This window comes from Vulpes lagopus, chromosome 12 (genome assembly GCF_018345385.1).
Source record: "Vulpes lagopus strain Blue_001 chromosome 12, ASM1834538v1, whole genome shotgun sequence".
NCBI lineage: Eukaryota > Metazoa > Chordata > Mammalia > Carnivora > Canidae > Vulpes > Vulpes lagopus.
In genome coordinates this window covers 13,889,216-13,912,518 of record NC_054835.1, presented here as the reverse complement: position 1 = coordinate 13,912,518, position 23,303 = coordinate 13,889,216, and the positions used below count along the sequence as shown (strand labels likewise).

The 23,303-nt window shown below is 52.1% G+C and overlaps 3 protein-coding genes across 5 annotated transcripts; 2 read left to right on the top strand and 1 right to left on the bottom strand.

Moving 5' to 3' along the window:
• The first annotated feature begins 169 nt into the window (after window positions 1-169).
• Window positions 170-17,358, top strand: CTNS (cystinosin, lysosomal cystine transporter). 3 transcript variants are annotated; one of them, XM_041724329.1, is made up of 12 exons: window positions 170-766; window positions 3,207-3,286; window positions 6,061-6,139; window positions 7,706-7,790; window positions 11,049-11,152; window positions 11,465-11,596; window positions 12,352-12,451; window positions 12,544-12,663; window positions 13,593-13,763; window positions 15,537-15,654; window positions 15,930-16,044; window positions 16,379-17,358. In XM_041724329.1, the coding sequence occupies exons 2-12, from the start codon at window positions 3,226-3,228 to the stop codon at window positions 16,458-16,460; spliced, it is 1,167 nt and encodes a 388-aa protein (XP_041580263.1). In that variant the 5' UTR covers window positions 170-766; window positions 3,207-3,225; the 3' UTR covers window positions 16,461-17,358. The 3 variants fall into 3 exon arrangements, with proteins under 3 accessions (XP_041580263.1, XP_041580262.1, XP_041580261.1); XM_041724328.1 differs by lacking the exon at window positions 15,930-16,044; XM_041724327.1 differs by having other exon boundaries at window positions 171-766; window positions 15,930-17,358.
• Window positions 17,359-17,405: 47 nt separating this feature from the next.
• LOC121472837 (translation initiation factor IF-2-like) lies at window positions 17,406-23,294 on the top strand. The gene is made up of 2 exons (XM_041724330.1): window positions 17,406-17,561; window positions 22,444-23,294. Exons 1-2 carry the CDS (start codon window positions 17,540-17,542, stop codon window positions 23,292-23,294), a joined length of 873 nt encoding a protein of 290 aa, XP_041580264.1. The 5' UTR covers window positions 17,406-17,539.
• On the bottom strand, window positions 18,324-23,229 carry TAX1BP3 (Tax1 binding protein 3). The gene is made up of 4 exons (XM_041724331.1): window positions 23,091-23,229; window positions 20,066-20,185; window positions 19,606-19,683; window positions 18,324-19,303 (listed from the first exon to the last, which is right to left on the bottom strand). The coding sequence occupies exons 1-4, from the start codon at window positions 23,127-23,129 to the stop codon at window positions 19,166-19,168; spliced, it is 375 nt and encodes a 124-aa protein (XP_041580265.1). The 5' UTR covers window positions 23,130-23,229; the 3' UTR covers window positions 18,324-19,165.
• Window positions 23,295-23,303: the final 9 nt, after the last annotated feature.

Sequence of the window (23,303 nt, the reverse complement as noted above, 5' to 3'; positions counted from 1 at the left end):
AACACGGAGGCTTCTCGCCTTCCCATTGGCCGAGGAAGGCGGAGCCCCGCGCGGGAGGCGGGACCTAGAGGGAGGCTCGCCGCCATTCCGTAAGACGGGGGTTCTTTTTTTTTTTTTTTTAACTTTTTTTTTTTTTTATTTTTTTAATTTATGATAGTCACACACACAGAGAGAGAGAGGCAGAGACACAGGCAGAGGAAGAAGCAGGCTCCATGCACCGGGAGCCCGACGTGGGATTCGATCCAGGGTCTCCCGGATCGCGCCCTGGGCCAAAGGCAGGCGCCAAACCGCTGCGCCACCCAGGGATCCCAAGACGGGGGTTCTAGGACAGGGGAGATGGTCCCTGGCCTCGTTCGTCGAGGTAGGGCAGGGTTCGCTGACGGGCACTGGGGCTCCGGGAGCCTCTGTGTCCCCTCAAAGTGTCTGAAGCCTCCCACGCACCCGAGCACCCATCCCTGCCAAAGCGCCTGCGCCCCTCGGCTCCGCCGCCACCCCGCCCAGTTGTGGGGCTAAGACTAAACTACAGTTCCCCGAGTGCACCGCGCGGAAATCTGTACGCCCAGGTCAGGTGACTACAGTCAGGTGACTTCTGCCCCGCCCTCACCCAAAATCCAGCTGACGGGGGGCAACGAGTACAGTCGGGAACGGATCCGGCGCCCGGTGTGCTTCGTTTCCGGGCCTAGGGGACCTCGGGCGAGAACTGGAGCGACCCCGGCAGCCTCCCCCACTTGCCCGGCGGAGCCCCAGAGGGCTGAAGATCGGCACTGTAAGTCGGTTGGGGATCCTGCCGCGCAGGGTTCCATCACCCAGCAGCAGTCCTGGCCTCGAGACACCAGACGGCTTCCAGGCGGAAAGGCCCGCACGGTGGTGATCGGAGGCAGGGGACCCTGGGCTGCCGAGGTGGTGTGGGTGGCCCTACCCCAGGGCAAGTCCGAGCCCCTTCCCTGCGTTCTGGTTAGTTGCCGCCTGAATCCGGGTCGCGGAGTTTGCAGATTACTTCGGAGAAAGGAGATATTGGAAAAATCATTCCACGAACTCCCGTGGGTGTGCTGGTCTCTTTTTGGGGGGACTGGGCAGAATGAGACCCTGCCCTGCATTTCGGAGCATTTTTGGGGGGACTGGGCAGAATGAGACCCTGCCCTGCATTTCGGAGCATTCAGGCTGGAGGAAGGGAGGACAACTGATTGGGCCCTGCCTTTTCCACTAGAATTGAGAAAAATAACCACACATGCTTTATGAGAGTTTGCTAGGTGCCCGAGGCAACGGTATTAGTCATTTTACAACACTGTGTATCAACCTTTTTTCCTAATCAACTACTCCCCACTAGGAAATTTTAATACCACTGATTAACTCTGTTCGAGTACTGTGGCCCTTTGGAGGGCCACAAGCCCTGTTTTGCATTTCATCTCATTTCAGTCATATGATGAAGTCTCACTGTCCTTGTTTTCACATTAGGAAATAGAGGAGGTTAAGTAGCACCCCAGAGTCACACAACTTATAAATGAGAAGCCCCAGGTCCAAACCTGTGCAGTCTATCTACAGGGCACACATTCCTTGACACTTTCTGTATTCTACAAGAGGAGACTCAAGGAGTTCCAGGTTGTAAAACAGTTGACAGGATTAAGTCAGATACCTGAAGGAGCTGGGGGCCCCGGACCCTAGGCTGCTCCTGTGATGCATGGTTTGGGAGTGGGAGACTTCTTAAAGTTGTATCTGAGTGAGGCCTGGAAGATAGAACAGGAAGAGGGCCAGGCCAAACAGAGCCCATTGTCATGAAATTCTCCAATTCTACTTTGTAGCATTCTCAAGACACAGTTTTAGTGAATAGCTATCACTCTACCCTTCTTCTGACACTTTAATAAACTGAGCTCTCGATGTCTGTCCTGATGTCTTTTCTCCAGGGTATTTCCACCCCTGAGGCTGGGGACTTTTGCTGACCAAATATTTGAGTTTCTCAGTCCACATTCCACTCCTGCAGGATGAGAGAGGAGCTGGTTAGGCTTGATTCATATCTGATTTCCAGAGGAAAACCCAGACTCTACCCTGAGGGACATTCTGAGTCCTGAACTAAGGACACAGGCAGGTGTGAGGAGCAGAGAGTGACAAGAGACCCATGGTCATTCCATAGACACAGGAGACCCAATTCCCTGCAGGTCAGAGTATAGAAGCTGGGAGGTAGAGAGCATGGGGACACAGCAACAAAGGTGAAGACTCCAGAGAGGCCAGAGGGAGGAGGTCAGTGCCAGGAGGTAGGAAAACTCCTCTGAGATAAGACCTAACAGATCAAAGGGAGCTGCATCAGGCAGAGAGGGCCTGGAGGAGACGGGGACAGGCGGAGGTCAGGCAGGCTGGAGCCACCAGGGAGACTTCTTTGAAGGTAGGGGAAGTCCCCTGAGGCCTTTTGGGAAAACTGAAACCAGAGGGGTGTTTCCACATAGACCTCCCATAGCCCTCGCCACAGAAATCCCAGAAGTTGTCAGGTGGGAGGGCCGAGGCTCTGCATGCTCAGGCAGCACATATAGACCAAGTTACAGATACCCATGCGGACCTGCCCCATCTTGACACGTGGTTCCCCTGCTGTGCTTTGGGGTTACAAGTATTCTGTAGTGTGTCTCCCTCACTTAACCAGCTTCTTCTGGGCTAATCTGGGGCTTGTCCCTTGCTGGGTCCCCATTATGAGTGATCCCTGCCGCTCCTGGAGAGGTGACCCTTGTCAAGTGAGAAAGTGTCAGTGGTGCCATTAGCCACTTAGACTTTTGTCCCTGGACAGAGAATGAAATTAATTTCTTTAAGGTTCATAGGTTCACAAAGTCAAACATCTGACCACAGTTTGGATAACTTTTGGAGAAAAAGAACCCTCAGCCAATAAAACTGCATTCCTTCTTTCTGTTAACTAGGTTACAAGAAGCAGTTAAAGAGGGAAAAATTCAGTGTTTGTCTACTTTCTCAGAGTGGAACCTTACACAACACACTTAGCCTCTCTGAGCCCTTGTCTCCACCTGTCAAAGAAAGCTAAGTTCCACACCTACCCACCCCCCTTCCCCCAGTCACCTCCAAGCTGGTGATGCAAACTGCATGAGGTCACAGGTGTGAGGTGAAAGTGCTTTATGAACTGTCTGTGCCATGATTCCAGGTGGCATATTGTCCATTTGTTGCTGAGCTGCTCCCACTTTAACCTGAACTTCTCTTGCGGTTTTTCTTTCTAGTTCTTTGAAATTGAGAAACATGATAAGGAGTTGGCTGATTATTTGTATCCTTCTTCCCCTGCAGCTCATAGAGAAATGTGGTAAGTTTAGAAACGGGCCATCAACTTTGTAAAGAGGGAGATGGTGCAATAGAGTAAGTAGCCTGACCTGATAATAGCCAAGGGTGTAGGACTGTCCAGCCTGTACTGGTCTGCTGGTGATGGAGCAGACCCAGGTCTTCAGGAGTTTCACAAGGATCCAGATGATTCCACAAATAATTGTCCATCTTCTAGGAAGTCCCTCCTGCCTTTTCCGTACCCCCAAAGTCAAGTTGTGGAGCTCCAACAACTCCCTGTTCTGTGGACCTCGCAGAGGAATTATAAGTCCTAGGAGATGCTGCAGAAGCAAATGAATAGGCTACCTTGTTGCACCTAGTTCTTCTGTCAGGTTCAGATACCTGAGGAGTCTGCCCAGCATCCCCTTGTAAGATGAAAAAACCTTCTCAGGGAGAAACTGAGGAACAGGGTACAGCAGCCCAAGTGGGGCTAGGAGCCTCACAGAACACAGGCTGGATGTCAAAAAACACCTGAGGGTTTGGGCATCTTTGTGACATTTAACCTTCAGAGCAGAGCCCTGAGAGATGTGCATCATTCTATCAATTCTCCCAGTGCTTAAAACATTGCTGAAATTCCTCCCATGAGAAAGAAGGAAAGTGTTTAGCACTCCTAGGATGGCAGACCCGTTATTTTGATCATCAGTTTGTCTCTTGTCCAAAAACTAATATACTGTTCAGCCCCCGTGGCTCAGCGGTTTAGCGCCACCTTCAGCCCCGGGTGTGACCCTGGAGTCCTGGGATTGAGTCCCACATCGGGCTCCCTGCATGGAGCCTGCTTCTCCCTCTGCCTGGTTCTCTGCCTCTCTCTCTCTCTCTCTCTCTCTCTCTCTCTCTCTCTCTGTGTCTCTCATGAATAAATAAACCTTTAAAAAAAAAAACTAATATATCTGGGGCGCCTGGGTGTCTCAGTCAGTTAAGTGTCTGCCTTCGGCTCAGATCATGATCCCAGGGTTCTGGGATGGAGCCCCATGTCTGGCTCCCTGCTCAGTGGGGAGCCTGCTTCTCCCTCTCCTCCCCCTCTCCCTCCCCCTCTCCCTCGCTCTCTCAAATGAATGAATAAAATCTTTTTTAAAAAATCAAATATACCTTTAAATCCCTGACTAAGGATTTCAAGTGAATCTTATACAAATAATACAAATCCTGCAGAAGCTTCCAGCGAGCCATACACAGTGGCTGTACCATTTGTTATCTGGCCTCTTGAAGGCTCTTCCAGTTTTGTTAAACCATCAGTCCTGTCACTTTGCAGTTACATCTTGTGAGTAAACAATTTCCAAGGTGGTGCCATGAAGCCTGGTATTTCTCAATACAAATTCTAGAGCCCCACTCCAGACCTGCTAGATTATTTATATTCTCTGGGCCTGAGGCCCTAATGTGTGTTACACCTGCACTGTCAGGCTTTAGATAAAGCCCAGGGAAGAAGAGCCACCACCACCTCCATTATTTTTTTTTTTAAGATTTTATTTATTTATTCATGAGAGACACAGAGAGGCAGAGACACAGGCAGAGGGAGAAACAGGCTCCCTGCAGGGAACCCAATGCAAGACTCGATCCCAGGACCCTGGGATCATGCCCTGAGCCAAAGGCAGACACTCAACCACTGAGCCATCCAGGCGTCCCCACCACCTCAGTTATTACAGAGGGGAACTTAGGCCCAGGAAAGGGTAAAAGTCTTCCCCCAAAGTCACAGAGCTAGAAAGTAGCAAAGATTAGACCTGCGTAGGATCCCTGCTCATTTTATTTCTTTGCCTCCTTTCCAGCCTCATCATCTAAAATTTCAGATCTCAGTTTTTTATTTTATCCCTGGAGGGAACTGAGGACAGAGAAACCGAGGCCCTTCGCTACAGCCACTCCCCGTATAAAGACCATCTTAATCAAATTGAGCTCCTTTCCCCTGTGGACTCCCTGCCAGTTCTAGATTCATGCCACTCCTTAGTCCTTGCATAACCCTGAAGGTCCTGAGGTGAAGGAGGTGAGGTGGACAGGTGCCTGGGGCTTTGAGCACACCTGCAAGCAGGTTGGAGTGGGCGTGTGGGCCTCCCAGGGAACACAGGAAGAAGTCAGCGAGAGGCTAACTCACTCTGGTTCTGTGGCCAAGTTGCTGTAGGGTACTCGGCCTCCCAAACCTGCTTCACTCCCAAGGCCCATTTGTCTACCTTATCCTGCATTAATAGCCTAATACCAAGAGGAATAGTGATAGACAATTTTCCCCTGGCTCCCCAAGCATGGTCAGCCCTCAGGAAGCGGATCGGTGAGCCCAAAGGGATTCTTTACAAAAAGGATAGCTGGGCCCTGTGTGTCTCTTGAGAGTAGAGGAAGGGGCTGGACCAGGTCTGCAGGGCCATTTGAACTCCATGAACAGAGGAGACCCCTGTGCTTTCCAATCTTAAGTGTTTTAAGTCCACATTTTCCAGTCCCAGATCAATGCTTGAATTCCTGTGTGACAGTTTTTGGGTTCCATTGTTCTAGAACTATCTCTGGGTAACTCAGCCTCAGAGCCTGTCAGTGTGGGGAAGAGGAAGCTACTGTGTTTCCTGCTCAGGCCTGTGTCCACCTCTGTCTCTCTGGCAGCAGAAGGGGAAAGAACGTAATGAAGGCTCAGGTTTCCAGGCCCATCACCTATCCTCTCAGGACCTCCATGTCTTCTTCTAGAAGATGGGGGTTGTCATGAGCCAGAGCTCATGAGGTCAGATGTCAGGGACTCACGTCCCAGTTTCCCCTGTGGGCTTGAGTTCTCTGACCTAATGGTTTGGGTCTTTCCAGGGTCGACAGTTGACTTCACTGTTCCTGCTACAGTAGAGCTGGAAAATGGAAGCTCAGCCAACACCAGCATCATCCTTCAGTAAGTTCCTGGGCCCGGCTCTGGATTCATTCATCCCATGGCCAGGTCAAGGCTGACTCCTGGCTCCATCTGTACATATTTCAAGTGTAATACCTTTGCCTCTTCATTTTAAGACAAGTGGATATTCTGTATGGTATTACCAAGTCCCTTCTTTCCTGAGAAGATAAAATAAGCTTTAAAAACTTAAAAATAAAAATTTAAAAGACTTAAAAATATATAAGAAAAAGACAAGCCAGAGAAAGAGAGATGATAGCAGGTGTCTGGAGACTGGGGCCCCAGAGTTTCTCTACTTCCAGCCACTGAATCCTTGTTTCTGGTCAGAGGAGAAGGAAGGAGGCTTTCCCCTGTAGACATGAGCCTTTTCCCCAGTTGAGAGATGGCCTTGAGCCACCTGCAGTTGATGCCAGACCTCAGAGTGATCCTTTTCAAGGCTCTAAGTATCTGATGAGAGCCCTGAACGTGAGGGGGCAGGGACCTGAGCTTCTCAGCAGCACTTCTGAAAGCAGAAGTGACCCATGTATGGTGGATCCCATTCATGGCAACGTTCCCACTTGTTGAGAGTCTCAGCCTTATCTGAGAGTCTTACTGGCTGACCTCTCCTGGTTCAGGCATGAGGAGCCAACCTAGTACCGAGTGCCAGAGAGCCTGCCTCCCCCTCCATATCCTTCACTGCTTCTCCCTACTCTTACCTCCCAGCCATGAGAATCCCCCACGATTGGGATCCCTGGGTGGCTCAGCAGTTTGGCGCCTGCCTTCGGCCCAGGGTGTGATCCTGGAGTCCCCAGATCAAGTCCCACGTCGGGCTCCCTGCGTGGAGCCTGCTTCTCCCTCTGCCTGTGTCTCTGCCTCTCTGTGTGTGTGTGTCTCATGAATAAATAAATAAAATCTTTAAAAAATAAATTAAGAATCCCCCCACGATAAAGAGCTAGAGCCCTGTCCTTTTCTCTGTACCCTTCTCCCTTTTCTTCACCTTCCTGGGAAGTCTGATTTCAAACCTGAGCTTTGATAGCAACCTGCATTCCATCCCAGCCCTTGCCACCTTATAAATCTGACAAGCCATCTCCTCACCACATCGCCCCTCTCCAGAATCCTTCAGTGACTTTCCATGGCCTTCCAAATTAACTCCCGGTCTGTACATTCACACTTGAGGACACCACCAGCTACTCCCATCAAACACCTCTCCTGGCTTTCTGGGGACACACTGGTCCCTGCTCAGACCTGAGCCCTTGAAAGCCTTCTCTACCAGAGCAGATGCATGGTCCTTTTGGCCTCTGAACACCTCAGTTGGCAGTCACAGCCAATTCCCCACTTTCTCATGTTCTCACCTGGCCCCCCTTGGGGCTCTTGTCTCCTGATACAGATAGAAAGCCCCTAAGGAGCAAGGACTCCACCCCTACCACTCAGGGCCTAGCATATAGCACTTTTAGCCCAAATTGCTTGAGAAGTGACAGATGCAAAATCCCTAATTGCTTGAGCAGTAACAGGCCCAATGTGAAATCCAGAGGGTTAGTTGAGATCTCACAGTGTCCAACTACTCAGCAGTAATCAGACTCTTATCCTCCACAGGCATCCATTAAATGCAACCTTGGTGATCACTTTTCAAATCACATTTCGTTCAAAAAATGTTACTATCCTTGACCTCCCTAATGAAGTAAGTAATGAATTTCAACTACTGGGTAACAAAATAGTTTTCAAGTAAGTGCTTGTAGAAATAGGCCACCTTGTTTTTCTACTATGGGCTGTCCCTGTTCCAGCATTCTAAAAATCTCCAATTTTGGCTTTGTTCATCTCTTTGAGGATGGGCATTTTATGCCATGTAGATGGAATTAGGAAGGTGGTGGTAAGAAATGTAAAGCAAAAAGGGTTCTGGGAATGTAGAAGAAATTCTTAATAAGATGGCTGCTTCTAGAGGGCATTGGCAGACCAGCAGTATTGTCCCTGCTTGAAAACCTTTTAGAAATACAGAATCATGGGTCCCATCCCCAAACCTACTGATACAAAACCTGCATGAGTAAGATCCCCAGTGATTTAGGCTCACACCTAAGTTTGCAAAGCACTCGTCTGAGATTCCATTGGTTGAGTGTTATTTCCAAAAACCAGTGCCAGGTGCCGTCTAATGATAACTATTCATGGCCCTTATGCATTTATCTGTTCATGTATACATTGCTTCTACCTTAACCAACATTTGACCCAATTACCATTGATCAGATAAAAATATCAGTAGGGGAGGCAGCAATGTAGAGAATAAACAAGAGTTTAAAAAAAAATAGACATGATAAATGCAGGGATTACTGTGCAGCATGTCACAAGGCCCTGTGTGGTTGTAGAAATGGGCTGCAGGTTGGCTCTGAGGCCCCTGGCAAGAAAACAGTACTGAAGCATGTGATCAGATAAAGAGTATCAACCCAGAAGGGCCTTGTGTGGGAGGGCATTTCCCTCTCATTCTCTGGTGAACACACCTCATTAGACAGAGCCATTTCACCTGCCCCGGGGTGAGAAGCCTGCTGCAGGGTAAGAAAGCCATTGGTTCTTACAGCAGGTCGTGGCACCCAGCTGAGGTCTGGTTTGATCCACAGATCAAATTTAAAGTCTGAGAAATGATGCTGATTACCTAGCTTAGGGCCAGACATCCGAATGAAAGTATCTTTTCAAAATCAGTGAAAATCAAGCATATCTTAAGGGAAAGAAGCTGACACAGAAAAGCCTACTCTGTATGCTTCCTTGTGCAACAAAGTACAAACACTGTCAAGGCCAATCTGTGCTGTTGGTCAGCATAACACTTTCCCCCTGGGGACCAGGTCCTCCAACTGGAAAGGAGCAGAATGGAGCTTCTGGAGCGCTGGAAGTGTTCCATTTCTTGACCTGTATATTTGAACTGGGTTTGTGGTTGTTACTTCATCAAGCTGTGATGTGTGTACTTTTCTACACATATGTTGCAGTTCAATTTTTGGAAAAATTTAATGGTGGATAACATTGTATGTCAGCTATAGTTTTAAGAAATCCATGGCAGGAGTCAAATCCAGTTATAGAATGGTCTCTATGGGTACTGACCCACTTTCCAGGGTTCAGCCTATATGGCCCCTTCCCCATCCAGCTCTAACCACTCCTATCTACTACTCCCTGTGCCGTTGGAAACCACTGGTTAGAACTTGGGGGTCAGGCAGCCTCGGACCCTGACCTATGAGCCTTGGACGAGATACTCCATCCAATATGTCATAAATTCCTCATTTATAGGCAAATAATGTCTCCTTGACAGGGTTGTGAGGATTATAAGCAGTAGCAAGTATAAGATGTCTAGGATTTTATGTGGTATGTATAAAGAAAGCACTCCGAAAAAATAGTGGTAAATTTTGCTGTAGACCTAAAACTGTTCTTAAAATAAACTTTATTGGGGCACCTGCGTGGCTCGGTCAGCTAACTGTCTGACTCTTGATTTCAGCTCAAATCATGATATGATATCATGAGATATCATATGGGTCATGAGATTGGGCCCCACATTGAGCTCCATGCTAAGCGTGGAGCCTGATTAAGATTCTCTCTCCTTCTCTCTCTGCCCGTCCCCATTTGTGTGTATCTGCTCTCTTTCTTTCTCTCTAAAAAATTTAATTAAAAATAAAGCTTATTAATTAAAAGAAAAAGATAGTGATAGTTACAGTTTCCTTCTGCCTTGTATCAGTTGGTTTCTAGTTGACCAATTTTCTTCCTACCTAGTTCCTAAAGCGATTCAGTGGCCACTTACAGATATACGAACAACATGGCCAAGAAAACTAGTTAAAAATAAGAAAAAATAGCCAAGAGTGGTACATGTCATGAAGATGTGGCTTGCAAGGGGTGGGCAAGCTACACCGTGAATCAGACTCTGGGCTTTGCAGCAGCCACTTACAGCATTTCACTTGTTCTGCCAAAGCCTCCTGATTTCTGATGCTAAAAACAAAAAGACAATCCTTCCAGGGTCCTCATAAAGAAGCCACTGAATTCTAATGACTGCATCCTCACAATACCTGTGGTATGGGTGAGGGTCTGGGGCCTAGAGCAATGTCCACAGAGCAAAGAGAGGGAGATAGTTGGTTTGGGGAAGGTATCATGCTGCTTGGAAGATTTGAGAATGTCAGGGAGAGTGAATGAGTAGGAGATCAAAGATTGCAGGGGCAGCCCGGGTGGCTCAGCGGTTTAGCACCGCCTTCAGCCCAGGGCCTGATCCTGGAGTCCGGGGATCAAGTCCCACATCAGGCTCCCTGCATGGAGCCTGCTTCTCCCTCTGCCTGTGTCTCTGCCTCTCTCTCTGTCTCTCTCTCATGAATAAATAAATAAAATCTTAAAAAAAAAAAAAAAAAAGATTGCAGGCAGACTCTGAGTACTGTGTCTTGGAGCAGAGCTTTTGATAAGTATCGAGCAGAAGTGAGTGTTCTCCCTGACAAGTGTCTGTTGTATGCACCTCTTCTGTCTGTCACTCAGCAGCCACACTGGGAATGGGGCAGAGGAGCCCTCCATTATAATGAAAGTAGAAGTAATAGCAGTCATAGTATTTTTGGACATCATGCCAGTCATAAAAACTCTGTAGACACTTCTGTTATCCCCTTGTACAGGTGAGCAAACTGAGGTCAGAGCTTGAATAACTTGCCTGTGATCGCATGGTTAGTGAAAAAGTAGAGCTTTTCCACCTCCTCTGGGAATTGAGGCAGGGGAGGGCCTGAGGGCAGGGCTGTTCTGCTCAGAACATCTAACACGCACGTATTGGGGCGAGGGAGGGTAGTTGGTCCAGTGTTTCTCCCTCTTATGAGTAAGCTCCTGGAAGGCAGGGACCACATGTGATCCATCCCACCATTCCCTAAAGTGTAGCCTAGAGCTAGACACTCAGTGAGGTCCTAATAACCCTGTAGCACTAGATCAAATTTAGTTTTCCTAACAGGTTGTGGTGCCTCCCGGAGTGACAGAGTCCTCTTTCCAAGTGACATCTCAAAATGTTGGACAAGTTACTGTTTATCTGCACGGAAATCATTCCAACCAGACCAGGTAAGTTGACCTTAGCCCTCGTGGGCCTTAAAAGATGAGATGGTAGGGATCCCTGGGTGGCGCAGCGGTTTAGCGCCTGCCTTTGGCCCAGGGCGCGATCCTGGAGACCCGGGATCGAATCCCACATCAGGCTCCCGGTGCATGGAGCCTGCTTCTCCCTCTGCCTGTGTCTCTGCCTCTCTCTCTCTCTGTGACTATCATAAATAAATTAAAAAAAAAAAAAAAAGATGAGATGGTAGACAGGCAGTGTAGGGTCCGTGGGGGTATCCTTCAAGCCCAGCCTCAGCTCATCTGTGACCAAATTCTTTCTAGCCCAAGGATCTGCTTCTTGGTCATCCACAGCCATGTCATTAGCATCATAAACCAGGTGATCGGCTGGATTTACTTTGTGTCCTGGTCCATCTCCTTCTACCCCCAGGTGATCACCAATTGGAGGCGGAAAAGGTAATTGCTAAGCTTTATGTGAAGTCACTTGAAGCTGGTAATATGGGAGGCATTCCGGAGAGGCTGCAGGCAGCATGGGTTCAGGCTTTCTTCCTCTGCTCTTCTCTCTTCTTGCCCTTTCTATAAGTGTTCAGTGTGAAAGCTCGAAGAGCCTGTGGCAGGACTTGCAGCTCTGGACATTTGGTCTGTGGCCCAGTTCAGCCCCCTGCTATGACAGCAACAAAATGGGGCTTTTCAGGGAAATGGAGAATGGGCAGTGTTGGGTGGGGGAGTCCACCAAATCTGCTCTGTTCTCGATCCATCCAGCACTGGAGGAATTAGTCTCAAGTCTTGCTGCAGTGCCAGAGCTGGCCCTTCAGCCTTGGATGTTAAGCAGCCACCCAACTCTGACTTTAGAGACAGGGTGGGCCTGGAGTTGTATCTATGCACAGCAAGGACCCAAGCTCTCCTGCAGCCTCCCTAGCCACATGGGCCTCATTGGGGGCTGCTGAGCTGGGAGCCAGGGAGGAGATGCTTCCTCTCTGGAGGAGGCTTCCAGGACTTCCCACTGGGGCCAGGACTTAAAGAGGCAGGAGACAAGCAGGGGGGTGGGGAGCACGGGCAGGGGGCAGGAAACCAGTACTCAAGAGGGTGGGATTGATTGAGATGTGGAAAGGCACCTGAGGATGGTGCTTTTCTTGGGAGAGCTCTATCCCCTCCTCTCCTCCCCAGTCTCACCCTTTGCCTTGCTGTCTCTTCATCACTCCATGCCACAGTGTCGTTGGTCTAAGCTTTGATTTCGTGGCCCTAAACCTGACAGGCTTCGTGGCCTATAGCGTGTTCAACATTGGTCTCCTCTGGGTACCCTCCATCAAGGTACGGCACTGCCTGCCCCCTGCAGCCCTGCCCAAGCTGTTTGGTAGCCTGGCTGCACTTCACCCCCAAGCTTCTCCCAAACCCTCAAACAGGAGCAGTTTTTCCTCAAATACCCCAATGGAGTGAACCCTGTGGACAGTAATGACGTCTTCTTCAGCCTGCATGCCGTCGCCCTCACCCTGGTTGTCATGGTGCAGTGCTTCCTGTATGAGGTGAGAGATGAATCTGGTGCCTACCCCACCGGAGGTTGCCTAAGCCAATGTCTGCCACCCCCACTTGCCACCCATACCTTCCACTTTACAGAAGACACAGAAACTCAGCAGCTACTTACTGGACTAATAGACTTGGCCCTGCGCTGGGTACAGGGGACACCCGTGACGAGCCCAAGCCCTCAGGCCCCCTGGCCTGGGGTGAGGGACACAGAGAGGCAGTGATGACCCAGCAGATTGTGAGCTAAGCAGGAGGGAGGACACAGAAGTTAGGGTGGGGCAGCCCCAGTGGGAAGGCAGAGCTATGAAGGCCTAGGGACAGTGAGAGAACTAGGAGCAGGTGAGTATGGCTGGGACTCAGGGTCCTGGTGAGGGGGCACAGGCTCCCGAGGGTCTGTGGGGCCAGTCTCCCCACAGCTGTATTGCTGGAGGGCTGTTGGGTGTCTCAGCAGGGAAAGGCACCATTAGGCTGGTTTTGGGGGATCACTGACATGCATGTTTTCTCTTACTTCCCTGTGGGTACACTGCTTCCCTTGGGGAGCTCCCTCTGCACATGCAAGATCAGCCAGGGACTGCTTGGCTCCCATCTTCATGAACCTTCTAGGTATCACCCTTTGCTGTGAAGCCCAGTGAAGGAGGCCTACCTTGGGAAAAGGTAGGGGTGAGGGATTGGTTCAGAGATGATCAGACTGCACTTGGATCAGGGAATGATCAGGCCTCTGGTGTGTTACAGGCCACATTTCCAGCTCCTGGTGGCCTCCAAGAGGCCCCAGCTCTGCAATGTGGGAACAAGGAGAAAATGGGCTCTGAAAAGACTAGGGACTGAACTAGAGACCCTAACAGTGACAAGGGTGTGATGGGCACTGGGTAATCTGTGCCCCCCTCCTCCCTCCCCGCCACTTGTTCCCTTTTCTTGTCTCTGTCACCCTCAGCGGGGCACCCAGCACGTGTCCTGGCCTGCCATCAGCTTTCTGGTGCTCTCGTGGGTCTTCGTGCTTGTCACCATGATTTTGGCTGCAGTCAGGGTGATCACATGGCTGCAGTTTCTCTTCTGCTTCTCCTACATCAAGCTCGCAGTGACGCTGATCAAGTATTTTCCACAGGTACCTCTGGGGCCTTCCTTACCCTTCACATGGCCATTAGCATGAGTGAGACAAGACAGAGAGCCCAGGTCCTGCTCCCGTGGGGCAGCTTCTAGCTAGGGTGAGGAGATGTAAATGGAGAGTTGCATTGGAAGCCATGAGCCCAGCCAGAGCAGAGCCAGGCAGAAAGCTGGCCAGAAAGACTGTCCATTCCCTGGAGCCACGAATCACCTGAGAAAGTCAGTGAAGATTTCTCTGAGCTCAAGCTCAACTCTGGGCATCAGGTGGTACATACAGGTCACTTGTCTCCCCATCCCAGTCTTTCCTAAGGACTTCAGTTCTGTCCCCATTGCTCTGACGACCCTGACAAGCAGCAGCAGGACACTTGGGAAAGATGGAGAGGAGGCAGCCCAGCGCTACAACCTCTGACCTCCATCTCCCATCCAGAGACCTCATGCAGGATCCACCTTAAGGGTCCTCAGCATGCTACCCCAAGTACTAGATCCTGCTCAGATTCAGAGACTTAGAGTTCAACACACTTTCCCCCTTCGCCCAAAGGGACTAGGACACAACGAAGTGGGAAGTAGCTGCCAGTGGTGGGTACCCCCACTGAATCTAGGGCCTCCTCTAACTCACCCCATTTCCCATGAAGACCCCTTTTCAGTTTCCCCAGTGCAGAGAACCTTGTATTTCATGGGCTCAGAAAGGAGAGTCTTTTGGCCAGAGTCAAGGCTCATCTCCTGGAGGGCAGGGAAACAGATCCAGGCTCCTAAGGGTGAGCAGGACTCAATTTTGTGGGCAAGAGAGGAGAGGGCATTCCAGGCTGGGGGCAGCCTACACAGCAGAGAAGTATGAAAGGCAGTGAGGAGCAATGTTGAAGCTAAAAAGGTAGGGCCAGAAAAAAAGTGTGTTATAAAAAACAAAAAAGGTAGAGTCACGCCTTAGGGGGTTGGGAAGAAGGATTCAGAGTGGGGTGGAGGAAAGTCTTAAGGAAAGTAAGGCCACCGTCCCTGAGTGTGGGAAGGCTTGGGCCTGGTCAACCCAGGAGGCAGGAGCCCCACTTGTTGATGTTTGGAATTGCCCCAAGACTGGAGAGATGGCCACAAGCATGAAAGAGGGTAGGAGAGGATGAAGAAGGGGACTGACAGGTGGCCGATTGAGACAAGACCAGTACGGACCACTACCTCTTGGCTGATAGGACGGTTGCCCCAGTAAGTCCAGAGCATTCTGGCATTGGAGGAAGGCTATAGGGCAGTGGCAGCAGAAAGTGGGATGCCCAAATGCACCCACCCACTAGACCTAGAAAGCCTGAGATGGAAGTCCCCAGAGCCCAGCCAGAGCTAAGGTGGGAGCCAAGTCCACTTTACAGATGGGGAAAACTGAGGCTAGGAGAACTCTAGTAACTCTTCCAAGGTAACCTCCAGACCAGGCAACTGACTCCCAGCTGTGTTCATAAGGACAACATGAAGTCCAGGCTGAGTTTCTCCTTTGTTGGAGGTGAGAAGAAAAATCAATTGCTGGTTTGTCCCAGAACAGGGAAGATGAAGATGGAGAGGCAGCATCTCCCCCTCCTTTGCAGTTGTGAGGTGCAGGGATGAGAGGATGAGCTGTTAGCCCACATGAGACTTCTGGACCCGCACATACTGTTCCCTGGGCTGGTCATCGTGTTCTTTGCTGCTAAGTCCCAAGCACATGAGTGGGAGGAATTAGAGCTGCTCTTGTTGGGAGAGGCAGTCACAAGGTATAAGAGGCAGCCACCCAGCCCCCTCACCACCGTCCTTCTATCTGACACAGGCCTACATGAACTTTTACTACAAAAGCACTGAGGGCTGGAGCATTGGTAACGTGCTTCTGGACTTCACTGGGGGCAGCTTCAGCCTCCTCCAGATGTTCCTCCAGTCCTATAATAATGGTGAGTCAGCCAGCAGGCAGCCGCCCATCTGGTGGGCTGAAGGCACAGGGGGGCCAGGCTTCCTGGGATACCGCTCCACCCACCCCCAGCCCTTCAGCCAGGGACTCCAGGCCAATCCCAGCAGCCAAAGTGGGGATTTTGTAGCTGGAGGATTTGTGGTTTCCTGGGCAGATGAGGACAACCCCCACCCCGCCCCACCCAAGAGCCCCACATGCTGCAGCTTTTTCAAGAGCTGCCAACTTAAGACCAACTCAGTCCCCTATGGCTGTTCACAGACCAGTGGACACTGATCTTTGGAGACCCAACCAAGTTCGGACTCGGCATCTTCTCCATCTTCTTCGATATTGTCTTCTTCATTCAGCACTTCTGCTTATACAGAAAGAAACCAGGGTACGACCAACTGAACTAGTACCCAGGGACCCAGCATAAATGGTCCTGGGCCCTGTGCATGCCAGGAAGGCCAGGACAGAGGCTGGAGTGCAGGGCTGGCTCAGTGTGCTGCCAGTGTTGAAGCACTGTCTTCCTTGGGGCCAAACGCCTTACACACAAACCAGCCTGCCTTCAGCCAGGACTCTCCCAGACCGGGCTGGGGAGGAGCCTCCCTCTGAGACAGATACCAGACTCTGAGATGGAAAACCACACCACGGACGGCCCCTCCCAGGCCTTGCCAGTCAGGCATCTGGCCCTCCTGCATCTTGATGCCACCGTCTTTATTTTCTTTAAGGCTTCAGGCAGCACAAACGGGTTCTGACAGCCATCCCAGGCAGGATTGGGTGCTGAGCTTGGAGCCGAAGGCCTTGACCTAAGCAGCCATTGTTTCTGGGAGCAGCTTGAAGGACTGACCCCGCAGGTGTGAGCCAAAGACATTTCGCTGCCACTGCTATTCTCAGAGACCCAAGCAGCCAGGTGGTGTGCCAGTGGACTCAGAGGTGTTGGTGCTAGAAAGGACAGGATTTGGGGGTTAGGCCCTTCCCTGAAGGCCACATTGAACATTCACCTTCCTGATGCTGTTTCTACATAATTCAACTCCCCCAACTATAATCACAGGTGGCCCAGGCTAAGGTCTGGTAAAGAAACTGGATCTCTAAGTCTTGAGGTGACCAACAGATTGGTTCTGAGCTAGGCTTGTGCCCAACCCCTCTGGATCCTTATCACACTAACCCCTTTTGGGTTTTTTGGAGGGATGTTCTGGAAGTGGGTGGCTTAGTGTCTCCACCTTCTGCCTACCTCTACTTTCCCAGAGTCAGGGACCCTATTTAATCCCCTTTGCTCCTTATCTTGTGCTGGTGTATAGGGGTGTGTGGATGCACGTGTGCACACATGGACACGCGCGCGCGCGCACACACACACACACACACACACACCAGTCTGCCTTAGAGGCCAGGAAGACCTGACAAATGTTGAGAGAAGCTCCCCTGTAGGGGGAGGGCTGGCCCCCTTCCTTCACTTACCCTAGACCCTACCTGAGAGCAACTTTTTGGCTGTTCAGGAGTCTCTCATAAGGACTTGAGACCACTCACACAATCCTCATGGGCCCAACCCTTATTCCAAACCTCCTTCCCTTCTATCCCAGGCTGTCCTTCCTGTGGCAGGAGGGGAGGGTGCCAGGATGTGCCTTGTCAGTTCACGTTCAGACCTTTTACTACAAGATTAATGTGAGGTGCCTATATCCTTAATTAAAATCTGATTTGTTTCCTTTCTGCACACTGAGCACTTGCCAGATGTGGGAGGTAGGTGTGTTGGCTTCAGAACCAATTCTTGGGGCTTAAGGAGACAACCCTACTTACTTCATGTAAGGAAACACCGGAGTTGCAAACTATGCTGATGGCGAGGTGGCTGCATGCCGACCGGCATTCATCAGGGGAGCCCTCTTGAGTAGTGCAAGATGCCTGCCTGCTCAGGGCCAGGTAGGTCACACAGGTACCATTACCAAGGGCATGTTGTTGCTCAAGCTGGAGTTAACAAGCATGGGTTGGATGGGTTAAGGGTACTCTTACTGGGGGGGGGGGGGGGGGGGGGGGCATTTTATTTTTCAAATTATTCTATCCAAATATCCCAAGAATTTAGGATCTTGTTTCCCTAAAACAGTTTCCAGCCTGGGGTAGCCAACCCAGACCAACCCCACAGACGTATTTTATTTGGGCTACTCTGTATGTTACTGGGTACCACACTGTAGAAATAGGAGATTTCAGGTTTCTGATGGAAAATTTGAAAAACTGGATTTGGCAGTTGTAGATAAGCCCTCAAATGGCGATCATTCCCAGAGCTGGTCATGCAGCCAGTCCTGGGCCAAGCAGAGGCACTGGTGTTCTCCAGCTTACCCCCATCTCATCCATCAATCCTACCTGTGATAAACTATGCTCTCAAGAGTCTTGGCGGGGGGTGGGGGTGTCCCATGAACCCCCTTAGTGTCCATGAGTCCTCTCCTGGGTGGAGCACAAGCTAAGTTACACAGGGGAAGTCAGGAGTTCCCTGCCCCACTTCCAGGGAGGTGCTCCCAGGCGTTCCCACAGATGTGGCCCTGGCCAAACAGCAACAGGCAGGCCTGGCAGCAGCTGGGCCTCATCTCAGAAGTGATTGGGGGCCAGGCTAGTCAGCCCTGCAACCAAAGCTCTAGCCACCATCCACCCCCAGACATCCCTAGCCCCATGCCTCAGCAAAACCCCTTGTGAATTCCAACACTGTTTATTTGGACCCAAGATGTCAGGTATGGGGTAATTTCACACTGCCCCATTTCCATAGGAACCAAAGTAACACATGTTGTTCCCAGATACAAGTTAGTAAGCTAAATTCAAAAGTAAAATTGGCATCTCCAAATAGGTAAAAATGCTTTTGTATCAAAGTTGTGATTTAAAAAATATAAAGTTAAACCCATAGGCATAGAAGGAAATGGCAATCCTGAGAACTGCCCTGAAATGTCAGCCTTGAGCTTCATCTAAATCTTGTACACAGGTGAACCCTGGGGAGGCTAGTGCCCCTCAGGGAAGTGGGGGTGTGAGGGGGTGAACCATAAGCCTGTCTGGCTTCCATTCAGGCAGTGTGTCAAGCCCCTCCTGGGGAAGGAAGGGAAAAACAGGGTACAGTCGCTGCAGAGTTGAGACACAGAGGCATGGCCGAGCCCTGCAGCCAGGCCTCTGTAGGAAAGCCCGGCCCCACCTGGCATTCTCCAGCTTTGTGGGGGGGACCTCCTGCCCATTTGGGGACTGCTAAGGCCATGCAGCAGGGTCTGGGGGCCAAGCCTATGGTCGCTGCAGATTGACTACAATTCAACTCCAGGCCCTTATTTTCAATTCTCAGTGTCTGAGGATGGGAGCTGGTCCCAGAGCTTCAGGCCAGTGGGAGGTGGGGAAGGAAGGCTGGGTCAGGCCCCAGGGATAGGCCTCTGGGACCAGCTCTGGCCCTTTGGAGCTGGGGCCCAGCATGCAGCAGAAGCCAGGATGAGGGGCAGGCAGAGCATGGAAGTGGTGTCACTGTAGGCAGGCAGGCACGAGGCAGGGACCACAGCAGGCTGCTAGGACAGCATGGACTGCTGCACTGCCTTCTGCAGCGACTGCCGGGTCACTAGCAGGCGCACCACCTCCTCCGAGCGCTTGGTGAGCCGCTTCCGGGCTTGGTCGTGTGTGACCATGGTCATGTCCCAGCCATTCACCTGGCCCAAGGAGAAAATACAGCCTGCCTCAGTTCTCTGTCCTCTGGGATCTGGAAGCAGGATGGGCTTTGGGGTCCTGGGTCACCCAGGCAGGCTGATGTCTCTGTGCTGGGGGATGCCAAGCACCACAGTTGAGGCATACAGAGGAGAGAGCCAGCTCCCTCTGGCAGCAACACCAGCATGCGCTCCCAACAGTTTCAGTGAGTCTCCCAGGTGCCCCAGGAGGCAAGGGCAGCCCCCAACCCGAGTGCTTCAGACCCTCTGGCCCAAGCCTTGATCTCCTCCTTTGGGACACATGTTACCTGCATAATCTTGTCTCCAATCTGCAGCCCAGCAATTTCAGCAGGGCCTCCTTCAGATACTCGTGTGACATAAATGCCCTGGAAAGAGACAGCCCAAGTCAAGCCCCAGTGTCACTGGACTAGCCTCTAATCCAGAGAGCAAAGCCCAGCCATCCAACTGACTGCACCAAGTCTGCCCCTAGTACAGGCTGTGCCAAGACAGTTGAGGGGAAAGCAGCGCTGCCCCACCATGCTCTGGTCCCTGCTGCTCACCTCTTCCTGTTCCTCCTGGGCTCTGAGTGAGCCTGCCTAGGGCTGGGAGATCTGTTCCCCACCCCCATCCCTGCTTATCATTTCTTAAAAGTTCTTAGGATTTTTGAAAGACAAAGAGGTCTACTCCTTCCAAGAAGGCCCTGGAAGTACCCACCATCTCAGACCTTTGTCCCCAGTGGAGAGGTCCCAGGACCCTGGTCCCCCTCACCTTGTCTGTTTTATCTTCTGAGAAGGGATTCTGGGAGGGATCCTGGTCAATTCCACCTCCAATGCTGAAGCCCAGTATTAAGTTCTCACCTTGACGCAGCTTGTGAATTTCAACTCTTTGCTAGCAAAGGAAAAAACAAGTTGGGGGCAGGTGGGTTTGTGGACAATGAATCTGCTTTGTGTCCAGCAGCAGCCTCAGGCTGCTGTGCCAGCTCAGACCCATGCCAATGGGGGTGGAGCCCAGAGTCCTCTAGGATTCCACCCGGTTACCAGCCACCAGCCTGGGAGACTGGGGGCCAGGGGTGAGGGGGGTGGCTTGTGACTCAGAACTCAGCCACAACCACCTACACAATATTCTGTTCTAGCCTTTGTCCCCTTCCTGTTAATCTCAGGCACCAGCTTTAGTCAACATGTACTCTAAGCCCCTCCTGATCCAAGAGTCAAGATGCTGTGACCGATCTACATGGGGGGCCTGTGACCCAGGGGAGGGACCACACAGAGCAGAAGGGGTCAGGGCTTGAAAAAGAAACGCCAGTGCCTTGCTGAGGCAACTCATTGCTGAGCCAGCCTTGTTGAGGGCAAGACTATAGAGATGCTCCGGAAAAGCAGAGAAGTTCAAACTTGCACATGAAGGAGAGGAAGGGCTTGTCCTGGCCAAGGGACAGAAGCACAGGCTTGAAGGTGCTATGGATACAGGTCTACGAGATGAGTGTACAGCACTGGAACTGAGAGGTGAGGTGAGACTGGGGCCAGATCAGAAAGGCTGTGGAGTGCAGGCCCTAGAGGCTGGCCCTGAGGGAGGGGGTTTCTCTGTAAGCCCCAGACCCTGTTGTGTGGTGTAGGAGGCAGAGGAGGGTTCTAAAGCTCTCCCACCATAGTCCCCAAACTGCCAGGGCCCTTCCAAAGTTCTCAGCAGGCACCCTCCAATCACCAGAGTGTAGGGGCTAGCTAGACCAGATCACCCCACCCCAAAAGTTGAGTTTTAAAAGGAAGAAAGAAAAGAGTGCCTTGATCTGGACCTGAAGAGCTTCACAGAAGAGGGATCATTTGCACCAGACCTTGAAAGGAGTGACAGTTTAGACACCTGATTTTGATTCTGGGCCCACTAGAGTTCTCAGGAGTTCAGGAATAAGGTTGGTCCTGGTCAGATTTGATACTAGAATAACCACTTGGGCAGTCAGAAGGAGGAGAATGGATGTCTTCTAGAGGTGGGATGTGGAGGCCAGGGGACCTGACTACTTGGAAACTGGATCAACAGACTTGAGGACTGCTTGTGGTAGAGAGCAGTGAAAGGAAGCACCCAGCCAAGTGGCCTGGCTAAACACAAACATCTCGCAGCTGGGGACACTGAAGGGGAAGCATTTTGGAGTGCCATGAGCTATCCAGGCAAGTGTCCAGACAGAAGGCAGATGAACCCATGGAGCCACAGCTCAGAGAAGAAGCCAAAATGGTTTTAACATTCTCAAAATATTAACTACGTGGGATAAGGCAGGGACTAGGAAGGAAACCTCCCCTAGCCCATTCTCAATCCAAAACACAAGCAGGATGTGCTTGCTTCGGCAGCACTTATACAAAACACAAGCGGGAGAGGCCAGACATGTTCCTAGTCTTAAGAATTGGGACAGCATGGTCTTACAGTTTTGAGGAAGGCCCGAGGGAGGACCTGCCAGGACAGAAGAGAGGGGAAGCAGGAAGTATGACCCCTGAAGCCCACTAGACATAGGTCCTCAAGTCCAAAAGTGTCAACTCCTGCAGGCCTGCTCCACCTCCTCCAACACACACCTTTGCCCCACCCAGAGATTAGAAGAGAGTATACAGGCCCTCGGGCTGGAAGACAAGGGCCGGTCCCTGACTTACTGGGTGAGATGAGGCAGCTTACTGCCTCTTTCTTGTGCCTCCCATACACACCCCTTTTCTTCCACCTAAGAAGCAAGCCTGGCCGCTTCTCTCTGAGGCAGCTAGGAATCTAGAAAAGCAAGGTCGGTGCAGTTAGGGTGAAGTGTACGGCAGCAATCTGCAGGTCCAGAAATGTTTCTTACTAGCCTCGGCCAGAGCTGGTTCTCTAAGCTCAAGTTCACATGCCACCTTAATCAGTGCCGGCGCCTGACTCAGGAGTTCCCCTGCAAACCCATCTGAGATAAGGCAGCCCGTCCCACGGCCCTAGGACTGGGACTTGTACCTGACCCAATTCCTGCCAGACAGGCCTTTCTTCTCAGAGATCTGGGTTCTTCCTGGGGACTTTCTTTAGGGCTGGGCATCAACAGACTTCTCCTGGGACTCAGTTTCCCCATCTCCGCCTCCCGAGTTTGCCTTCAGACCCCATCCAGCTTTGGCACTGACGTCCCCGGCTCTCTTCTTCCCTTTGTTGACTGCCCATAGCATTTAGCACCCAAGACCAGCCGCTGGAGGGGAGCCAGGGGCCGAGGCTGGCCCAGCGCCGGGCGGGAACCTGGACTTTGTCCCAAGGGGTGAGAAGCCAGGGAACGTCTGCAGCAGGACCCAGCCAGCTGCGTGTGCCCTCACTGTGGAGCAGTGGGGCTGGGTCCGAGCGCGCCAGGCCGGCGGACAGTCGGGCCTGCCCCTCCGCCCCGGCCACCGCCACCGCCACCCCCAACTGTCCCTCGGGTCGGCGGCGGCGGCGTCTCCCGCAGCGGAGGAAGCACTTCCTCGTTCCAGGGGCAGCGACTCCCGGCCGGCCCCGCCCCGCCCCGCAGCTTCCCGCTGGGAGCTCAGCCGGGAAGGGGCGCTCTCCCCGCACCCCGCGGCTGAGGACCTTCTCCGCCGGCTGGACGGAGCCCAACGCAGCGGCGGCAGGGCGCGGGGCTGGCCTCGGGTCCGGGTGCCCGGCAGGCGCTGGGGTCCCGCCATCCCTGGCGCCCGCCGGGGAAGACCGCGGTCCCGCGGGGCAGAGCCAGGGCCCGGGCCCGGGCCCGGCCGCCGCTTGGCAGCCGCCCGGGCTCAGCGCTTCGTCGGCCCGTGGGGGGCGTCAGTTTGCCGATCTGCACAACAGGAGCGAGCGCACTCACCACCACGGCGGTGACCGGCTGGCCCGGGATGTAGGACATCTCGACCCGCAACCGGAGACCAGGCGCAGCTCAGGGAAGCCCGCAGCCAGAGCCCCAGCGGCCGCGCCCTGCCGGGTTAACAAAGGCACCCCGGCTCGGCCCGCCCCTCAGGAGTCGTTGACAAGCCCAGCCAGTCAGCGGCCGGAAGTCCCCGTGCGTGCGTAGGGGGGCGGG

Coding starts and splice junctions, on each gene's coding strand:
- CTNS (XM_041724329.1), top strand. CDS start 3,226: ATGATAAGGAGTTGGCTGATTATTTGTATCCTTCTTCCCCTGCAGCTC. Junction 7,791..11,048: donor TCCTTGACCTCCCTAATGAA/GTAAGTAATGAA, acceptor TTTTCCTAACAG/GTTGTGGTGCCTCCCGGAGT. Junction 16,045..16,378: donor TTATACAGAAAGAAACCAGG/GTACGACCAACT, acceptor ATTTTCTTTAAG/GCTTCAGGCAGCACAAACGG.
- LOC121472837 (XM_041724330.1), top strand. CDS start 17,540: ATGCCTGCCTGCTCAGGGCCAG. Junction 17,562..22,443: donor GCCTGCCTGCTCAGGGCCAG/GTAGGTCACACA, acceptor GACTGCCCATAG/CATTTAGCACCCAAGACCAG.
- TAX1BP3 (XM_041724331.1), bottom strand. CDS start 23,129: ATGTCCTACATCCCGGGCCAGCCGGTCACCGCCGTGGTG. Junction 20,186..23,090: donor AGCCGGTCACCGCCGTGGTG/GTGAGTGCGCTC, acceptor TTCCTTTGCTAG/CAAAGAGTTGAAATTCACAA. Junction 19,304..19,605: donor TTGGAGACAAGATTATGCAG/GTAACATGTGTC, acceptor TCCTTGGGCCAG/GTGAATGGCTGGGACATGAC.